General features: G+C 40.9%; 1 protein-coding gene and 1 long non-coding RNA gene across 3 annotated transcripts; one reads left to right on the plus strand and one right to left on the minus strand.

Moving 5' to 3' along the window:
- Positions 1 to 374: 374 nt before the first annotated feature.
- Positions 375 to 6,595, plus strand: HSBP1 (heat shock factor binding protein 1). 2 transcript variants are annotated; one of them, XM_030024689.2, is made up of 4 exons: positions 375 to 520; positions 1,225 to 1,291; positions 1,486 to 1,605; positions 3,083 to 6,595. In XM_030024689.2, exons 1-3 carry the CDS (start codon positions 476 to 478, stop codon positions 1,602 to 1,604), a joined length of 231 nt encoding a protein of 76 aa, XP_029880549.1. In that variant the 5' UTR covers positions 375 to 475; the 3' UTR covers position 1,605; positions 3,083 to 6,595. The 2 variants fall into 2 exon arrangements, with proteins under 2 accessions (XP_029880549.1, XP_040981879.1); XM_041125945.1 differs by having other exon boundaries at positions 1,486 to 1,669; positions 1,772 to 3,153.
- Positions 6,596 to 10,929: 4,334 nt separating this feature from the next.
- LOC115345954 lies at positions 10,930 to 18,456 on the minus strand. The gene is made up of 5 exons (XR_003924974.1): positions 18,357 to 18,456; positions 16,665 to 16,762; positions 12,044 to 12,189; positions 11,805 to 11,855; positions 10,930 to 11,253 (listed from the first exon to the last, which is right to left on the minus strand). It is a non-coding gene; the product is annotated as an uncharacterized LOC115345954 (long non-coding RNA).
- Positions 18,457 to 18,824: the final 368 nt, after the last annotated feature.

Consider the following 18,824-nt stretch of genomic DNA (forward strand, 5'->3'; position numbering starts at 1 on the left):
CTGTGCCAGCGCTCCGTTTATACGAGACTTTGCCTCCTACGCTGAGTTAGCATACGCAGGGGAGGCCCACGAGGTCCTCACACCTCACACCCCGCTGCCAGCGGGGACCAACGACGGCCGTGATGGCGGTGGAGGGGGAACAGGCCGGAGGCCGGCCCGGCAGCCCCAGGGGACGAGCGGGCTGCCGCACCCGGCCGAGGGACGCCCTCCCTGCCACGACGGCGGGTGCTGGGGGGAGCGGGCAGCCCGGTGACGGGGCTTTCCGTGGGTTTTCCGTGGGTTTTCCCGCCCGTCGCCCGGCGTTGCCCCGTCCCGACCCTCTCCCCTCAGGCGCCGGGGTGGGGGGCGGACTACATTTCCCAGAATGCTCCGGGGGGAGCCCGCCTCTTCTCGCGAGGAAGCGGCGGCGGAAGTGGCGAGGCGCGGCCCGGAAGCGCCGCTGCCGTGGAGACGGGAACCGGGACCTGAACCCACCATGGCCGAGACCGACCCGAAGACCGTGCAGGATCTCACTGCCGTGGTGAGGCCGCCGGGACCGGGACAACGGCCTCGGGGGGGGGGGGGGGGGAAGCGGGGCCGCAGAGCCGCTTCCCTGAGGAGAGGCCCCGGCGGGAAGGGGTAGAAGCCTCCGGCCTCGCCCCGTTGGCGGGCCCTGGCGTTACCTCCCGGGGCCCGGCGGGGCCGAGCTTGGGTAACCCGCGTCTGCCTGCTCTTGGAGGGGCTGCTGGGCTTGCGGTGTTGCCTGGGCCTTTTCCCCGGGTCGTCGTATAAACCGCCTCCGCTGTAGAGTTGTTTCTGCCGAGTCCCTGAGGGACAAGGAGGAGTCCTTTGGGCAAGGAGGAGTTATCTGTGTCCGGGAGGGATATGCTGAAGAGCAAGGGTTCGGGAGTGTGGAGAGGAAGGCTGTTATTCTGATGGGGAAAGTGTCACGGTGTGATTAACGTAGGACGCTGGAAGGCGCTGTTGTGGGTTTAGTCCTGGTTGTGCAACGCAGGCGTTTTCTAGATCTTAAAATTGTTTACTGTGAGCTTCGGTTCTTCTGTGTGTACATTCACATAGATGTGAAAATATGATACTTAAATATGGAATTATAGTGCAGAGTTTGTGCACGGTTGAGCTCGGCAGTGAAAGAAAACATTGTAATTACCTCATTACATGAGACTAAATACTGTAACAGCCTCTTTAATGAAAACAAAACAGACTTCTTTTTTTCCTTTCTATTAGGTGCAGACATTGCTTCAGCAAATGCAGGACAAATTTCAGACCATGTCTGACCAAATAATTGGAAGAAATATCCTTTCTTAAGGGCAGATAGGTGCTATACACTACAGAATCATAAGTATTTAAAAGTATATTTATCAGTGGGATTTGTAAGATAAATTTAAAGTGACCAGAAGAGTTTGAGCAAAGCTGTAATAATAAGCAAACAAACAAAAAATCCCAACCACTACTAGATTGCAGTCATAGTCCTTAACTCCAGTGAACTTGATGACATGAGCTGTCGCATAGATGACCTGGAGAAGAACATAGCAGACCTCATGACACAAGCAGGAGTGGAAGAATTGGAAGGCGAGAACAAGACCCCTGCTACTAACAAGAGTTAAAGTGAGACAATTGCTTGCTAGCCTTGAAACAAATCCTCAGGTCACTTGAAAATACCGACTTTAAAGTAAATGGACTTTTTCCTTTGATTTGTGAGGTGGTCTGAAATTCATGCAGAGCAGAACTATATATATATATATATATATAGTATTGTACTGTCTCTATATAGAATTATATATGGTGTTATAATACAAGAAGCCTTAAGAAGCTCTTCTCTGCAGGCTCCTACTAGCCTCTTCAGCAAGGATGTTTTCCTCATCAGTATTGGGAAGAAAGTGATTTTCTTCATGTCTAGGTAGCTTTGAGGAAGTGCAATAGCTGTATTCATCCTCTGGTTCTCTGAGTGTGATCTGAAATAATGACTGTCTTTGCAGCATGGGAAGGAGAAGAGATGGGAAAAAATACCAGCAGCAAACGGAGCTGTTCTCTTTTTTTTTCCCATCATATTTGAGTGTTCTGAAAAGGAGCGTAATCTCATGTACGTTACCAAAATCAGCTCCGATTTCCATAGCTGGCAAGTTAGTGTGAGCATGGTGCTACTCTTCCATCTTCTGCTGCATCCTCTAGACTTCAGCTCCCACTAAGCTCCTAAAGATTGTAGACTTGCTGCTGTGCACAGGGGCTAATGAGTGAGCTACTGTAAATTCCTCCTGTGTAAGTTAGGAGCTTGCTGGGAGTACGTGACTCACGTACTACTGCAAAGCAGCAGGTCCTGACTCGACAGTGTAAGACAACACTCAGACGTGAGGCAGGGCGTATTCTAGGGCACTGCTCCCTGGAAAAAGAAATTTCTTATTGAAAGGTTAAATGTGATATATATTCTTCTTATGTAATTTCTTAATTGATAACCTGCCCCTATATTATACAAAAAAAATGGAGAAGTAGATGTTTCATCTACGTGGCAAGCAGCAGTTCAAAATCTAGTACAAAAACGTGTAAATAAATTCAAGTGATCAGGTAGGACCACACAGCGTTTACAACAATTGCTAAAGGCATTTCAGAAGATGCGGGCAATGCAAGAGTGCCAAAACCGTTACAGCATAAACAAGGTGTGTGTCTAGTGCTTAAGTATGATATATGAGCACTAAGATTTCACTTCAGTTTGTATAGAGCTTGATTTTTGTAATCCATGGAAGGCAACTGGTAAGTAAAGTACTGGATGTATCACATTAGATTAACTTTTTTTTTCTCAGGTGGCTAAGTAAGACATGTCTCAGCCTCTCTTAGGCTTGAAATTCTGAGATCACATCTAGAATGCTATGCAGCCTGTATAATAGGCATGTGTGTTTGAAACAGGTATACGTTTTGCTTGTTACCTATTTTTTGTGATACTTTGACAGAAATACAAATTATTATGGGTGTCATTGCCCCCTGTGCCAGTTCCCTTAGCCTGAACCTCACAAATGAAAATTTCTGATGAGTATGATTCTCTTAATTCTTCTCAGTAACATTTTTTATTCTTATTATTTTTCCCCAACAGATTGCCAATAGCTTAAGATGAATCCTGGAAGACTTCTTTTTTTTTTTTTTTTCCTACAAGTCCTTGGAATTACAGAACAGCTTTTTGCAACTACTGTGTGTAAAAGCATTTTTATATTGTTACAGAGCTTGCATTCCTAATGTATATTGTATAGTTAGGGATAGATTAGTTTATATTTTGATTTGTGTACTGTAATTTCACTTTTTGAATTCTTGTTATGAGGATCAATTAGTTGTGTTATTAAAACACTGATCTTATGGTTCTCAACTACTGGGTGTATTTTTTTGTGAAGTCACTTTCTCTTTCTTATACTTTTTCTAGATGTTTCATTTTTGATAGCTAAACATCTAGTGACTCCCATTAAATCGAAATCTTAACTTGTTTAACGTAACTTTGTAGAGTGAAGCACAAGGTTGAAACTTTTCATTAATCTTAGCTCTGAGCATCAGTCGCTCAACTAGTTGAGGACTATGTGCCGTTTTCTCGTAAATGTAATAAGGTGATTTTGGAAACATAAGGCACTGAATATCAAAATCATATCTCCTACTCCTGGTATTACCTTACCTGTGTGTTCCTAGAACATAAACCAGAAATAGAGATTTAACATTAGAGATGTTTGTACACAGTTGAGCAACCACTGCCATTCAAATCTGTTACATTTAGACAGACAAGGAACTATTAACTATGAAAAATCTCGCTATGGGATTTAAGTTTTTTAACACTGTAAAACTCTACTTTGAAACTGCCAATGTGTCATTTAGCATCACCTTTGAATTATGATTAAAATAGCGACGCTGGACAGAACAGGGATGGAATTGTGGGAGTGTCTGTATGTGGTCTTTCAGTTTAAATCACCAGCTCGTTGTACAAAACAGTTTGCTAACAAAGCAATGTTATACTGAGTAACAAAAAAGGAGAGAATCCAGTTAGAATTGTAAAGCCTTGCTTCTCTTTGAATAACAACTAGCCGGAACTCTTCAAAATACTTGGTTTGGAAAGGTGTTTGTTTTTCTAATCACATCCACGTTTATGGCCCTGGAGTGTAATGGACTATGTTACAGTATTTTGGCAATGAAAAGTGTATTTAGAAGAGTCTGTGCTATGTCACGTGTGAAGAAAAATGACCACTGTCGGATATTACTGACAATCGTTGCAATGCTCCTCAAACTTTAAATACAAGTTTAAGAAAGCACTAGTAGCAGTGAGCAGTTATATGTGGACTATACTTAAGACTGCTCTTTGAATGCCACCAAATTAGCACATGTGTGTTATGAAGGCAAGATGACAGGTCATTTTTCAAAACTGAGGGGAAATTGTAATAAAGGCTTGTAATAATAGGGGAATTTTGTGAACATAGGAAATATATCAATACACCTTGTAATACTAGCCTTAGGCTCTTTGTAATGTCATTTAAAAAATCTAATAAAGTATTATGTGGTAACAAATAGTCAGGTCATATATATTAAAGCAAAATCTAGCATAAGTATATCATTATATGTGAGATTGTATTTAGTTATAAGTTATAGAAAGAGTTTAGCACAGCTGCTGCTTATAGAACATAGTATAGATATACTAGAATATAGTCAGTATTACACAGTCTAGTGTTCTGTATTATAAAAGGGTGAGCATGATTCATGCCCTGTAAAATCTGGATTTTACTAGGTAATTACAATATAGACCAAATTCATAGGAAAATATATTAAAGTGGAGGATCATTTTGTATGATGTTTATACAACTATAAATTCTCATCTGGCCGCCTTCCTCCTGCGGGAGTAATGGTCATTCTTGAATTTGCTTGTGCTATCCTATATACAGCAGTAGTAGGCCTGCTTTCCTGAAGTTTATTGTGTCAGAATAACTTACTGGAAAATTATTTCAGCTTTAAGAAGCAGCTAGATTATCCAAGTCATTGGAAAGATTCTAATCACTTTTCAGTAGAGATAGTCTTCCATCATAAATTTAACACTTAACTGATTTTGTAAAGTAATAATCCAATTCAAAACAAGCCTTTCAGACAGGAAGGTATTACTTGTAGCTCTTTAAACTCTGCATATTTTTGAGAAACATGTTTTATTCTTACTCAGAACCAGTGATGGAGCTACATATAACCAGCACATGCAAACCAAAGTACAATCCCTTTTGGCCACGTTTTCTTGAAGTGCAGTTAGTGTAATTGACAAAGAAAGCATAAGAGGACTGTTCTTAAGTGTTACTTTATATGGATTTGATAAGACTTTACAAAATAATAGTGCTCTTTTTTTTTTTTTCTGAATATGCTGGTTCACGTCTTACCTGACAAATATTTGTCCCTTCCAGTGGGCTGCCTCAGTTGCAAAGAAGAAGATCAAGCTCTTGAACAGGGACTGTCTTCCGTATTAGAATATGAAGAAAGCTGTTGCATATATTCATTTAAATCAAACTACGTGCTCTGTTCTGTTCAGGACTGTCATTTGAGACTGCAGGTTGTGTTTTTTAGTTATTTAACTCTATGCTAAAGTCTATATAAGCACTTTCTACTTTAAGAGAAATTTTCTGCTACCTGTCATCATAGTAACATACATTTGGATTTTATCATTGATGTATTTACCTCCTACAGTGGATTTTCACAAACAGTTACAGATTAAATGCACCCTGCTCTGGTTTCCTGGTACAGGCAGGTGTGGTGGATGCTGCATTTTCCAGTTTGCAATTCAAAGCTGGTGTTGACTTTGAGCAGACCTGCTGTAATTCACAGGCACAGCAGACCCAGGCTATGGCAGCAGAATTGTCTGCTCTGCCTGTGTGAGTGAGCCTGGGTATCGTCTGCTCACGTCTGCCTCCTGCCTACCTGCAAGCGGGGAGAGGGTTTCTGGTATGATAGGTGCCATCTCGGAGGAGATGAGAGAGATGCAAAATGCGCTCTCTTGAACTTGCCGCTTCCTTCATTCTTTCCCGTCCTAGCCCAAGCAGCAACTAAGGGGACAGTAAAGCTACTTTCTGTAAGTGAGCGTGAGGTATGGAATTACACAGAGCAAGTAGAGAGTCTACGGGTCCTGCATTTATGGGAAAAAGGAAGAACAGCTAAGGACGGAGAAGACAGAACCCCCCCTGCTCCTGCCTAAGTTCCTCAAGCTCTCCACTGTCTCTGCTCTCACCTCGCCACTTCTGCTCCAGATTTCCATTACCACCATCCTCTTCAACCCCTGCTTCTTTTCCACTCTGACTCTTCAGAGCTGTTACTGAGGAAAAAGCCACTGTTTCCAAACTGTTTCCAGGTAACTACTAAGTATAGACACTCTTTCACAAAAGATTTACATTAGGAACAGCAAATAGAATCATTTTTTTTCTATGACAGGAATTATGAGTGACACCATGTAAGTCTTCAACCACAATTTTCATAGCCAAGCATTAATAACAGTATTGTTTTCTGAATGCTAGACTTAAGACCTAACAACCCAGAAACAAGCTGAAGATCTCGAGCTGTGTGGCCTATGTATTTTACACTGGGCAACAGAAATAAATTTTAAACTCCTGCCTCGTCTCTTCTGGTGTCTTAATTCCTATCTTTATAGCAGGAATGATACTCTGTCAGTACAGAGGAACAGTGTCATAATAAATCCATGTCTTGAAACACTTAGGCCCACTGATGAGTGATCCAGAATTATGGTATGCTTAAGAGGATTTTTCATTTAATCTCTGCCCTAAAGACAATGTACGGTAAATAAGACTGCACACAGATAGCTCTTCAACTAATACCATCTGGCCCATGCACTAAATGAAGCTGGTTATAGGCCAGAGCAACCCACTAAACTACGACACTCGCTGTCTGCAAGAGCTGGTTTCGATGCCTTCCTTTCCCCGAGTTGAACCCAGGTCTCCCAGGTGCCCGGCAAGTGCCATCGCTGCATTGCTGCCTGCTTTGGGACGGAGCTCAGGAGAAATTACTTGGACTTCATCTTGCAATTCTCGCAGTCTCTTGTTGGCAGGGGAAACAGGGAACATTTGTGCATATTCATGTTATCTGGCCGCCTCTCAACTTACTGTCTCGACACTCCCAATAAAGTACCGTTGGTTCCTTTCCTTAGATGAGTAAGGCACGGGGAATTGGTTTGCCTGAGATTACTGTAGAAATCAGTAAGAGACCTAACCCGCCTGTCTTCCAAACCCTAGGGGAGTCCTGAAGTCATTCAGGGGTTCTTCCTCCAAACTTGAAAGCTCATGAAATTAATTCCTTCATGCTGTAAATACATTTGACACAGCTCCTTCGGAAAGAAAATAATTTTGATTCTGTATGGTTTTGCTGTGAAGCACCTGTAACCAAGGCCAGAGATGCTGTCCATCCTCTCGCTAAAATTACACCTGAGTCTGCAGTTTTTCTGGAGGTATTCACATGGAATTATTTAATGAAGCTCTTCACTTTTCCTCAAGATGGTAACTTTCTAGCAGAGAGTGCCTTCTAGTGGGCACGCTGTCACTAATAGAAGGAACACTACTCGGATTAATTATTTGGTTACCTTTAATGTACAAGTTCAGATGTTAGGACTTTAATGAGCCACATGCTGTTTTGAAATGCGGTTATTACACAAGACACTGAGGCTTTGTTTACAATTAAGAAAATTAATAAGATACATAAAGCCCTTCCTGAGCTTTAAGCCTTACTGTGTTTTGAAAAGACCTGATGCTCGCTGAGATTTTTTTTTTTTTCCCTGACTCCAATGTGGAGTTAATGAAATTAGATCATTAGGAAAATAAAGCATGGGAATAGAAACTTTACGTCTTATAAGTACTCTGAGATAAGAAAGATTAAACAGGAATTGTCTCTCTGAAAAATGCACATGTATTAATAGAAAGTGTTCTTTTATGTCATTGTGCTACAGACCTGACATTTTTTATTTATGAAGCTCTTGTAGTCAGATACATATGTAAAAATTTCTTCAGTTTACAAGCTGTAGAATATACAATCCTTGCTCAAAAGATTAAATCCTGTTCGAAATAGCACCTGGAGAAGTGATGGAATTAAGTGTTTCTCAAGTCTCAGATTCATAGGTGTTCATCTGACAAGCCTGGGTGGAAGAGCTGTGACCCTGTTGTGCAAGCCCTCATACGGATATGGAAAATAGAGCAAAATAATCCATCCTCTTATGGGCAAAATGGAGAAAACAGGCAAAGCGCTACCTGAAAAGTGGAGGCAAAAGGGACGAGAAAAATTACTTAAGGCTTCACAGCACATCGGTGGCTGAGCCAGGCCTTCAATTTAAATCTTTCTTAAGTGACCTGCAAAAAACACTTGAGACAGACTAGTTAGCACTTGCCTGTCCCAAACCAGGTAGGCAGGCAGGTGTACTTGCAAAATAAGGATCTGCTCCTTCACATCTGAATTCCCTTAAGAGTTTAGATCAGAAAAAAACACGTGCTGCATAGTCTGCTTGTCTTCAGCAAAAGGTATCCCAAATTTTGATGCAGCATAGCGTTCTGTTATATGTCAGTGTCAAGTAGAGAAATGTTTGTCCAAATGCATCTCATGGGCACGTAGGAATGTCATCAGCTCCGGCTAGGTGGATTACTGACAAAGACCTGTCTGCTATTCTGCCAGCTGACACTCCCAGTTGCTCCGGCTCAAAGTAATTCACCTGCAGGGCACCTCAGTTTTTACTTACATTCCTTCTCAGTCCAATTTCTCCTTCTCTAAGAATATATGAATTTCCCAACAGATAAAAGTTTCTGATTCCCACACAGCTCTAATAAATATTTCACTTATTTCTGTTGCAGACACGTTGTGTTTTGAAGACCAGATCCCTGTCTCTTTAAAGCATATTAGGGAAGCTTTTTGCATTTTAACAGGCACCACCACACTGGAGGAAATCACTGAATTCACTGTTCTCTATCTACTGGCATAGAAATATCGGTTCCTTAGGAGCCACACAGAAAGGTTTCCAGGAAATTTTTGTTTGTTCGTTTATTTTTACATGCACTTTGAGAAGTCAGGAGGCCAAGGATATCCAGGACAGAAATTGTGTAGTCTGGGAAAATTAAAGCAACTGATATCACAGAGGAAAAAGAGACAAACTTTAAGACACGAGGTTAGCTGCTAGTTTTTAGGCATTTAAGACCCCATGTGTGAAGACTGTGTGTGATGAAGTGTCCACCATGGCCTGCGCTCTGACATATGACACATCACAGTGGCAATAACGAAAGAGCATTCGTTAGCTTCCCAAGAGGCTGCTCAACAGCAGAACAGCAATTCATTTAGTTTGCCAACTGCTATAAAACAGGAGAAGTTTTGTATCATACAACAGGTGCCCAATTCAGTTAGACTGTAAGAGGCTGAATCTCAGCCAAATCCTCTCTTCGAAACATGTTCACTCTAAAAAGTATTCTTTAGTGCTAGAAGGCAGTAAGAAAAACTCAGAGAGCACTGCAATAGCTAAATATCTAAGGCCCCAAAGTGCAAATGTTACTGATCTTTGCAAACAAATTGATTCTGCAAGGATTTTGTTCACTCCTGAAGTACCAGAAAGAAGACCCTTCATGGCTCATCACCAGATCTTTTAAGAAAAAGTATGCGAATTTCTTCCTGGCTCTACAGAGCAGTGAATTTTTAATGCAAATGACTGGTCATCAAAGATAAAACAACCTGAGTGCTTGCTTGCCTAAATTCATGCTGAGAAACGCCAGTACAGGACCTCAGTCATGTTATTATCTTAAAAAAAAATAACTAGTACCAACAACTGAGTGATTGTTAATGAATGCTAATGTGCTAAAAGGGGGGAAAAACCAAACAAAAACCTTACACTTTTTTTCAGCGAAGCCAGCCCTCCTGCTGTTGATGCACAAAACATATTATAAATCAGACCAAATCTTAAAAAATTAATGGGACTGCAAATGTTAAAATTAATGGCAAATGCAATCGACATTTATTAGAAGGGACATCACTGGGATCTCCAACAAATTAGGCAAAAAATTTAATCAGGTTCTTATCAGAGGGTTACAAATAGATGTGTCATTTTAATAAATTCGACAAGTGTACCGTGCAACTGAGAATTGGGTGCATCTTAAAAGACAATTAACTGTAGATCCTTGAACAGGATTCACTGCTCTGGAAATTCTTTGCAAATACTTTTTCCAAATTATTAGTGTTACCCTGTTGTATGAGAAGGTATAGAATTGTGCTCTTCTTCACGAGTAGCCCCAATTCTCACCTTTTTAACTGAACGTTTTAATAAAAAATATATTCAGAACCAGTACAGAATCCATAACCAAGAGCTCTTGAATTCTTTGAATGTTGCAGGTGGCAGTGGAGGAGATGACTGGGGTTCCTTTAATAATCTGGTTTTAAATATTCTTAATTTTATTTTTATAGAAGGTCTTCACATTAGCATTGTTCTTCTTTCAGGTTAGAACCACTTCTAAATAAAAATCATGACAGCAGTTTAAGACTTTACTACAGAGCAACTGTGGAAGTGAATATGACCATAAGGTTTTAATTGCTTCACAGAGATTCCAGACACGATCAAGGCCTTCCCCCTACATCCCCACTGAAGACACTCTTTGGGATTCAAGGTGATTGATGAGTTAGAATATTAGTGCCACTCATTAGCAAGAAATGTAGTAAATTGAAGCCCTTGAAGGAAAGGTCTGTTGCTTGCCCAAAACCCCTCTTGTTTAAATTCCATTTTGAGCACTTCTAAAACAACAGGCAACAGTAAACAATATTTAGCCGAATGACACCATCTGCCTTTTTTTTTTTTTTTTTTGCATCATCTTTCCAGTGTTTTAAGCAAGGATTTGGTTATAAATACTGACAATTGGCACTATAAATTATGATTTTCTGCTCTCTGAGTAGTGAAGAGCAAAAACAAATAAAGTGCAGATTTAAATCTCAGTTTTCACACATTATTGAGCTTGTGAGATGTGTTTCCAGATTAACCCGCTCCTGCCTCATGTTCATGGGAGGGGATATGGCCACTGCTGAAGCACATTCACTGACATTTGTAATTGGTTCTGCATTCAGTTGGGCCACCTGGAACTGGGGATAGGGTTCTGCTTCATGGAGATAACGAGGAGATGAATGGCTGAAGGAGTGGAGTAAGACAAACCAGTCACCTTTGCATCTTTATTTGGGGGCCCTTTAAGTCCCAGTGCTGTTCCTTCTAAGGCTCGGACTAGCAGAAGTGTCCTCTGCTTCCAAACACTGCAAAATTTATAGGAGCTCTGTGTTATTCCAGTGATACAAGACAACAAACAGAATGGAAATTTCTACCGTCTTTACACATTTGTAGCCTCATTGATCCAGAGCGTTTTAGGAAATCCTGCTCCACCCCCCCAAAAGCACTGAACGAAATCACTGTTTCACACATCATACAAAATTAAAAACAAATTTATTGAACCTGAGGCGTATTTAAAAATCAGGAGGCTTTTCATGCCGTAAGTTATTTTAAAACATCTTTGAAACTACTCCATAGACTGAAGTTAAACAATTAAAATGCATAATCACATTTAAAAAGCAGCACCAAAAATGTAAGTCATTTTGTCACAGACACTGCTCCAGCATGGTTTGATTATTTAACGTTATGCTCTAAAACCAATTTATACCCTATACCCTTGATCTCTATTTCAATTTCAGGATGTTAATGCATGCACCATTGCTGTATTAGCTGATAGGGCAGAACAAATACTTCAGGAAAAGTCATGATTAGAATTTGAAATCTCTTTCAGCCATGTTTAATACCCAAATGTACTCACCTCGCTGGCTTTTCCTGCAGATTTTTCCCACTGGAACCCCCTGTTTTATGCCTGAAAAGAATGATTATTTAACATCAGTAACAGGTGAACGTAGAACTCTGCAGGGAGGATATAGGTGCAGTCACTCCTGCCATGAATGCTAAAATTATCAGGCATCAACTAAATCTCTACAAGCTGAAGTGCTACACAGACAAACAGCCTGTCTCTCTGGGCAGGGAGAGCAAGCAGCCGCCACGTACCAGGCTACAGAAATCTTAGGATCCAAATAGCTGAGACTGAAGGTGCCAGAGGCTATTTGCTCATTTTCCTCTGCATTACCTGCACCTCCAGTTTCTGCAAACTTTCCTCTATTCTTTGCAGTGACTTTGTTTCACCGCGTACAACCCTGCAATGAGAAGATATTAGGGGGTTGGATCATGGAATCACACCACATGTTTTGAAGCCTCTAACATGGCCCCAAGTTCCATTCATTCACTACTAACGGAAACAACACGCTAGATAAACAAGGAGACAGAATCACTGTTGCAGGATAAGTGATTTTGTATTCCGAGCACTGGCAAAGAAATGAGTGAAATTTGAGGGGAAGCTTATTTATAGGAATTTAGCCAGCAGGCAACGTTAACACAGGGGCTACCATCCCCTGTATTATTAATGCTTTGTTAATTGCATGCATACAGCCAGTAAAGTGATTCATTACCTTTTCTTGTTCAAGACATATTGTGGATAGATATAGTCCACTATCAGAATATGCATTCCCAAGCATCTCAGACTAACTACTTGTCTAGCAGAAGGGTATCACACTTGTGCTCTCTGCGGAAGGCATGGGGGCAACTGGTCGTGTCCTCCCCAAATTCCTCCAAGAAAGGAGGGATATTGCAGACGATTGCTCAAAAGGCACAGGGAGATGGAGGAGGTGTAGAGCACGTGCATGTATATCTCAGAAAAACAGTTGGCATAGATCCAAGTCTTTGCCCCTTCAGATGAACGTGTAGATACGATTCAGTGCCAGCTACCCACAGGGCAGCTGCCATTTCAGGTAGCAGAGGGACTTGCACTGGAACTGGGATTTACAAGGCTGGTGCCTGCCTTGGAGAAGGCAGAAATGTAGTGCAACGCTTCGTAGTGGCACAGCGAAGATTGTACCAACCTTTTCTAAGTCTGCAACAGGGCTGTCTCAAAAACCCTGCTAAATAAGCCTGGTTCCTATAAAAGGCAGCAGATAATTTGAAGGAGACAGCTTTGCCTGGAACTAAGTGAACATTTATTTTCACTGCATACTCCAAATTCACTCTTAAAGATCTGCCTGGTATTTGTGTAATGAATCTTCATTCTGAGGACAGAAATCTTTCATTTTTGGTATCACTTAGTCTTTTTCTTACTGCTTTACAGCTTGTCTCAGAAAAGGATGGAAATCTCTCCCTGTAGCAACCTCTTAAAAACCACAGAAACAAGTGGGTCATTTGTGATAGTAACACCCATATATTTTCCAAGGAAGGTTTACTAAGCAAAGGGACTGTGACACTTTGCAGAAGTCCTGCAGTTTCTCTTGTGCGAGATAGGAAAGGATGGTGAAAGTAGAGAGTTGTCCTTCAAGTGCCCTTGCCTAAACAAAATGAACAGCTTGACTGCCTATCATTAGCAGGCAGAACACCTCTGCAGGAGGCACACGGCTTGAAACCCAGAGAATTCTGCATGATTACAGCTAAGTAACTCCACAAAAATCAAGCAGAAAGTTTTCCTGAGGGAATTATCTATGAAAAAATGTTTACACTAAGGTTAGCATGTATTAACTGAGTCTGAGTAGAAAAAATGTTATTTGGAGATAAACAGGGAGTTTCAGCTCTCAGAAGGAGAATGGGTCGAGGGCGCATGCCCTCACTGCAAGGACACAGATGATATATGCTTCACCTCAGGGTACTGTGAACAGTATCTCCAACTTCAAGGTGATAGGCGAACACACACTCACAGCATAGCATAAATATACAATTACGGGAAATTTTCTTTAAAGATGGGAAAGGCTATGTGCCATGCAATGCAAGTCTACCTGAAAACTGTCTGTTTCTGTTAAATGGGAAATCGGAACTGCTAACCACAATTACACCATATCAAGGTTTTTCTACCTCTGTTTTCTATGATTCTGTCTTTAGAATCATAGGAAAAACTAGTAAGTACGTTGAGAAGTCAGCTATCTCCCAGTCTGCTCCAGAGCATAACTATGCTATGAAGTCTGACAGATTTAGTTTAACTGTTCTTACAGATGCTCCGTGATAGAAATTTCAGTGAGGTTTTGTGATTCTGGAGCACTCCCACTTGACCATCCTCTTGGGCCAGCCTCAAGGATGATGCTTAACCTGTAATTCTTTGGGCTTTGGATGATGTATGCCAAGGTGGAAGACCAGAAACAGTGGGAACAGGTCAAGCAGGTCAACTTTTTTAGGATAAACAAGGCTCTTGTACTTCTGTAGGAGGAGATCCTACAGGTTAAGCTTCATCACAAACTAAATACACACAGTATAATTCCTCAGAATTATTGCACAAATGTCACTAGAATTTTTATTTAACTAAGGAATTTGGATCCATGACTAAAAATCCTCTAATCTTCACCAATATCTATTGCTATTTAAACATCAGCCTGTCTTACTTGTTACAATGACCGTTTGTTAAATCCTAGTCTTATGGTAATGATAACCGATCAGATTCCCACTGTTCTCTAGTGCATAGAACTGAATTGTCAACTGAGTGCCAAAAATCTTACTAACAGAGGAAATACTTCTATAGGTTCAGTAGCAGAAATATGGTTTTTTCTGAGCAGACATCTTTGGACTGGTGCTACATTTCTTTTACAGAAGCTTATTACAGCTGAAGTTTTGCTTCAGTGTGAAATTAGTCCAGGTTTCTGAGAGTCCATGTAAGCTGGCTGGCATCAAAAATACATAAATCTTCTACTTTAGCCATTGCTTTGACTTCACCACTTTTTCAGGTATAGTTCTTGGAACTGATTAGTTTCTGAAGAGCTCACATCAGTGAGCAGACACGTAGGCCAGACCCAACCTAGCCCCTGAATTTTGGTGAGGTTCAGAGCCAAACTTCCTTGTCACCACAGCCTTTAGCAAGATAGTTCAACAACCTACAAATCTGCAGTTGTTACACTGGAGTCAGAGCCTCATGATGACAGCAAGAACAATCCCTTGATTTTTCCCGTTCCAAAGAGCAGGAACAGATTTATTGCCTGAGGGGAAGGAGTGAAGCAGCACTAAAGCATTTACAACTGTCAAGCCTAGAGCCCCTGGGATAGAAAACCTCCCAGGTTACATGGAAAGAGCAAATCTCATCCATTTTCCCCTTTAGATGACAGGTGTGTGTAGCCTTTTAAAAACACCCCAGACAGTATTATTTAATTCATTAGCTATAGAAAACATCAATGTTTGGGTTAAGAATCAATCTCCATTTACTGTAGGATTCTGGCCCACCAAGTAGATTCCATATTCCCTTCCTCTCTTGGAACAGCCATGTTCTGTGTATGTTTGTCAGTATAACCGGGAAGCTTTCGAGTAAGTGGCATATACAATAATTGTTCACAAACAGCTAGGCGTGCAAGAGCTATACAACTGCAAAAGAGCCCAAAAGCTGATGGAAATATATGTGATTTCGATAAAGATTAGACATTTTCTATGAAACCTGTCAAATAGTTTTCAAAATGATACAAAACCATACAGGAAAGCGGTTGGAATAATGTGATTTCAAAATTGCTTGTGTGACTATTCTGTACTACTGATGCTAAGTTATTGTCCATTATTTATCGTCAGTGTATTCAGCTCTAGACAGAACATACAGGAGGACTCAGACAGAACTGAAGGAATGGAGAGTGCTGTCTTAAATGAATAGTCAGCAGAGAGCACTAGGATAAATCGATAAATGTACAAGATCATTCCACATTTTTGAGGAAGGTACAAACCCACATTGTCAGGCTGATTCAGTAGATGGCACTCTACTCTCTGTAATGAAGACATGCTTCAGCACAGTGTTAAGGGAAGAATCAGGTTCTGGATGAGAAGTACAGCTGAGATCCTTACTCCTTGTAGTCATTAGATGATCAGATACCGTGGCAGTAAGTGCCACTGATAGGCCTTAACAGATGGCAGGATCCAGGGTGCTTTTCAACTCCAGGCTTGATAGCCCAATGACCCAGTTGTAGATTGGGTATTGACAATCTGCCTCCCCAAATTCCTGTGAAGTTAAAATTGGGCATAATGGCATTGTTAATTTTCTGTCCTAAACTCCTTGGTCATTTCAGTGCCACTTCCCAACCCAGCAGCGAATTGTATTCCAGGCTGTGCTGGATGATTTCTGGATGTGTAAGTGTAACAGTTGGTAATCCACTAGGGATGAAGAGACATCTCAGACAGTAAAGATATTTTTCTTAGGCTTAGGGGAGGCACTTTACAAGTTACACAATTAAGCAAATGAAGACATAGTCCTTCAGTTTTCCACAGCCAGTCTCCTTCATGGTGTGCTTCTCTTTCTTTGCTAAGGGAAGTCATTCTCTGACTTCAGCCTAAAAGAGACAGACAGACCCATTCCAATAGTAGCACCTTTGTGAATATGACCTCTTGTTGCAGTACGGGGTCAGACCACAACCAAATTCCTCATGGTGTTAAAACTGGACAGAATGGTGTCCTTTACTTCATGTCTTAAATCACTGCTCATAGCAGTATTCCAACCCAGTATATAGGCTGCATATCAACTATGGATAAAACTATGTGGGTGTACATGTACAGCATTTTAGGGATATAATGGGGCTGGGAAGGTACTGCAAAATGGAACACAAGCCGTACAACAATCAGAAGGTATTTTACTTACTGTAAATTTGGTGACTGGAAAATGAAATTAGTCAGAAACTTCGCAATGAGATTGTGTTGGCGACCAGATCTGAAGCAGCATCTCTAGCCCACTTTGTCCTACAAAAATAGATATAGAAGATTTCAAACTTTTTTCCAAGCAAAGCAGGAATCTGTAGCATCTCTGCATTCTTCTGCAAAAATCCTATTCTCTTTTATTATCCCAGCACAAATCAGAAACCCACTCACTTCAATAAGGCAGAATCAGAATGGTGTGAGGAAGTAAATATTTTTGTTCCTGAGAGCTGGCACCATGAGCAAGGTGGGATGGATGGGTTCATTACTGATGTCATCCTCCTCCTCCCCTCAGCTCAGGTGACAGTTCGGAATTTTAAAGACCCATAACTCTAGGGATGGTGAGGTAGGGAATCCACAGATGAAAGCCACAGATCACACTGTTACTGTACTCTTGGATGAAAATAACAACCTTCTCTCTTCTTATATTCACTTGAATTTTAAACCCCATCTTGACAAACACAGGATAAGCACAATTTCTGATTACAGTGACAGTCAAATTTTTGTTGTACTTTTATAGCTGCGCTGTTCCACTCTTATAAGAGAATATGTGGTCGAGAGAGATGATGTTCCACCCATCATGCTACTTCCATCTCCCCAGGCAAAAAGAGGAAAGATTCAGTGTTCTTCTGCTGAGAAGTCATCCCTGTCCCTCAGTGTTTTGGTGTTTCAGAACAAAAAAAAGCAAGCCTCCACCTTAGTTTTGAATAGTGATTTTTCAAAATGAACTCATTCTGCCATGATTCTTCTCATGACACTTTCAATGTTTTTTCCACATCAGCAACTTTCTAATAGTAGCAGAGAAGCAAAGAAGAGCTCCATAAAATAGTATTAAACAAGGAGGCTCATTGGTAATTAAAGTGGGAATGGAGATAAAGGAACACTGGGTAAAGCCTGCTGGAATGCCTCTTTGGGATATTTCAAACAGTTTTTTGAAATAACATTTCTGTCTTTCTAGAGCTAATTATACATTTGCTGTACACTAAGCAGAAGGCTAAATTAATTGGAAGAACAAAGGTAATTTGTTGTGGGTTGGAACGAGGCCATGGATGCTTGTTTCCCTTGTGGGAGAAGAACTGGTGACCTATCCTAGGTTTGTCATCAACAAAAGATGGGATGCAGGACCAGAACGTGCATCCCACCCAGCCCATCGTGTAGCAGTACTACCCTCCAGCCTCCTCTTCATCCCTAGCTGTGCCAGCCACTGTGATTACTGACTGGGTAGCAGCAGGTGGAAAGTCCCTCTGCCTCTCCTTCCAGCCTCCCTCCATTCTTTCACCATCTGGCAGTAGACTGCTTCAGTAAGAGCTGCCAAATTCAACGTGTCAATATTAATCACCAAAGTCACGATGGAGTATTTGTGAGGCCCATACTCACGTTCTGCCTGTCAAATAGATCATCTCCTTTGCGCTGGTTCTTCATAAACAGCTGGAGATTTTTAAACACCTTATTAAAATAGAATAGATCATCAGCAGCTGGAGCATTTCGAAGATGAATAGGCTTTATGCCAGTAAATATGGTACTTGCCAAAAAACAGGTGGCAACTATAACTACAACGCTCTGCAAGACTGCTGCCCTTCCTGCTGTATATATTGATTTGGACAGGCTTTACCATGTGGGACAGGTATTGAATACCTACCTCCTTTTCCCAGGTTGTCAAAACTTGCAAATATAAAACATGTATTCTCAACCTTCCAGAACGTCTGCTTAAATATGAAGCAATTCAGTAGTTCCTTTTTCTGATGAGAAAAAAAAAAGTATGATCAAAAAAAATTTGCTGAACATTTGCAGAAAATCAATTTCTCTAAGGTATGAGCGCGCCTATATTGCCAAACCTGGAAGCTGTTCAAAAATATACATTTCAGTTTGAGGTATTAGTGCTTTTTTGGCAAAACATACACATGCACTCGGTGTCTTTAAACTCAATTTTATTCCCCCATGAGAAGGATTTAATTGGCTTCAAATAAGAAATCACTGTTTTACATAGTACAATCTTTCACTTAATACCCAAGAATCCATGTCATGTATTTAAATTACAAGTAAAATACTTACTAATGAACTAATGTTTTGCAAACACCCACAGAAATATTTGAACTTAACCACTTTC

The sequence above is a fragment of the Aquila chrysaetos genome, chromosome 9, assembly GCF_900496995.4.
Source record: "Aquila chrysaetos chrysaetos chromosome 9, bAquChr1.4, whole genome shotgun sequence".
NCBI lineage: Eukaryota > Metazoa > Chordata > Aves > Accipitriformes > Accipitridae > Aquila > Aquila chrysaetos.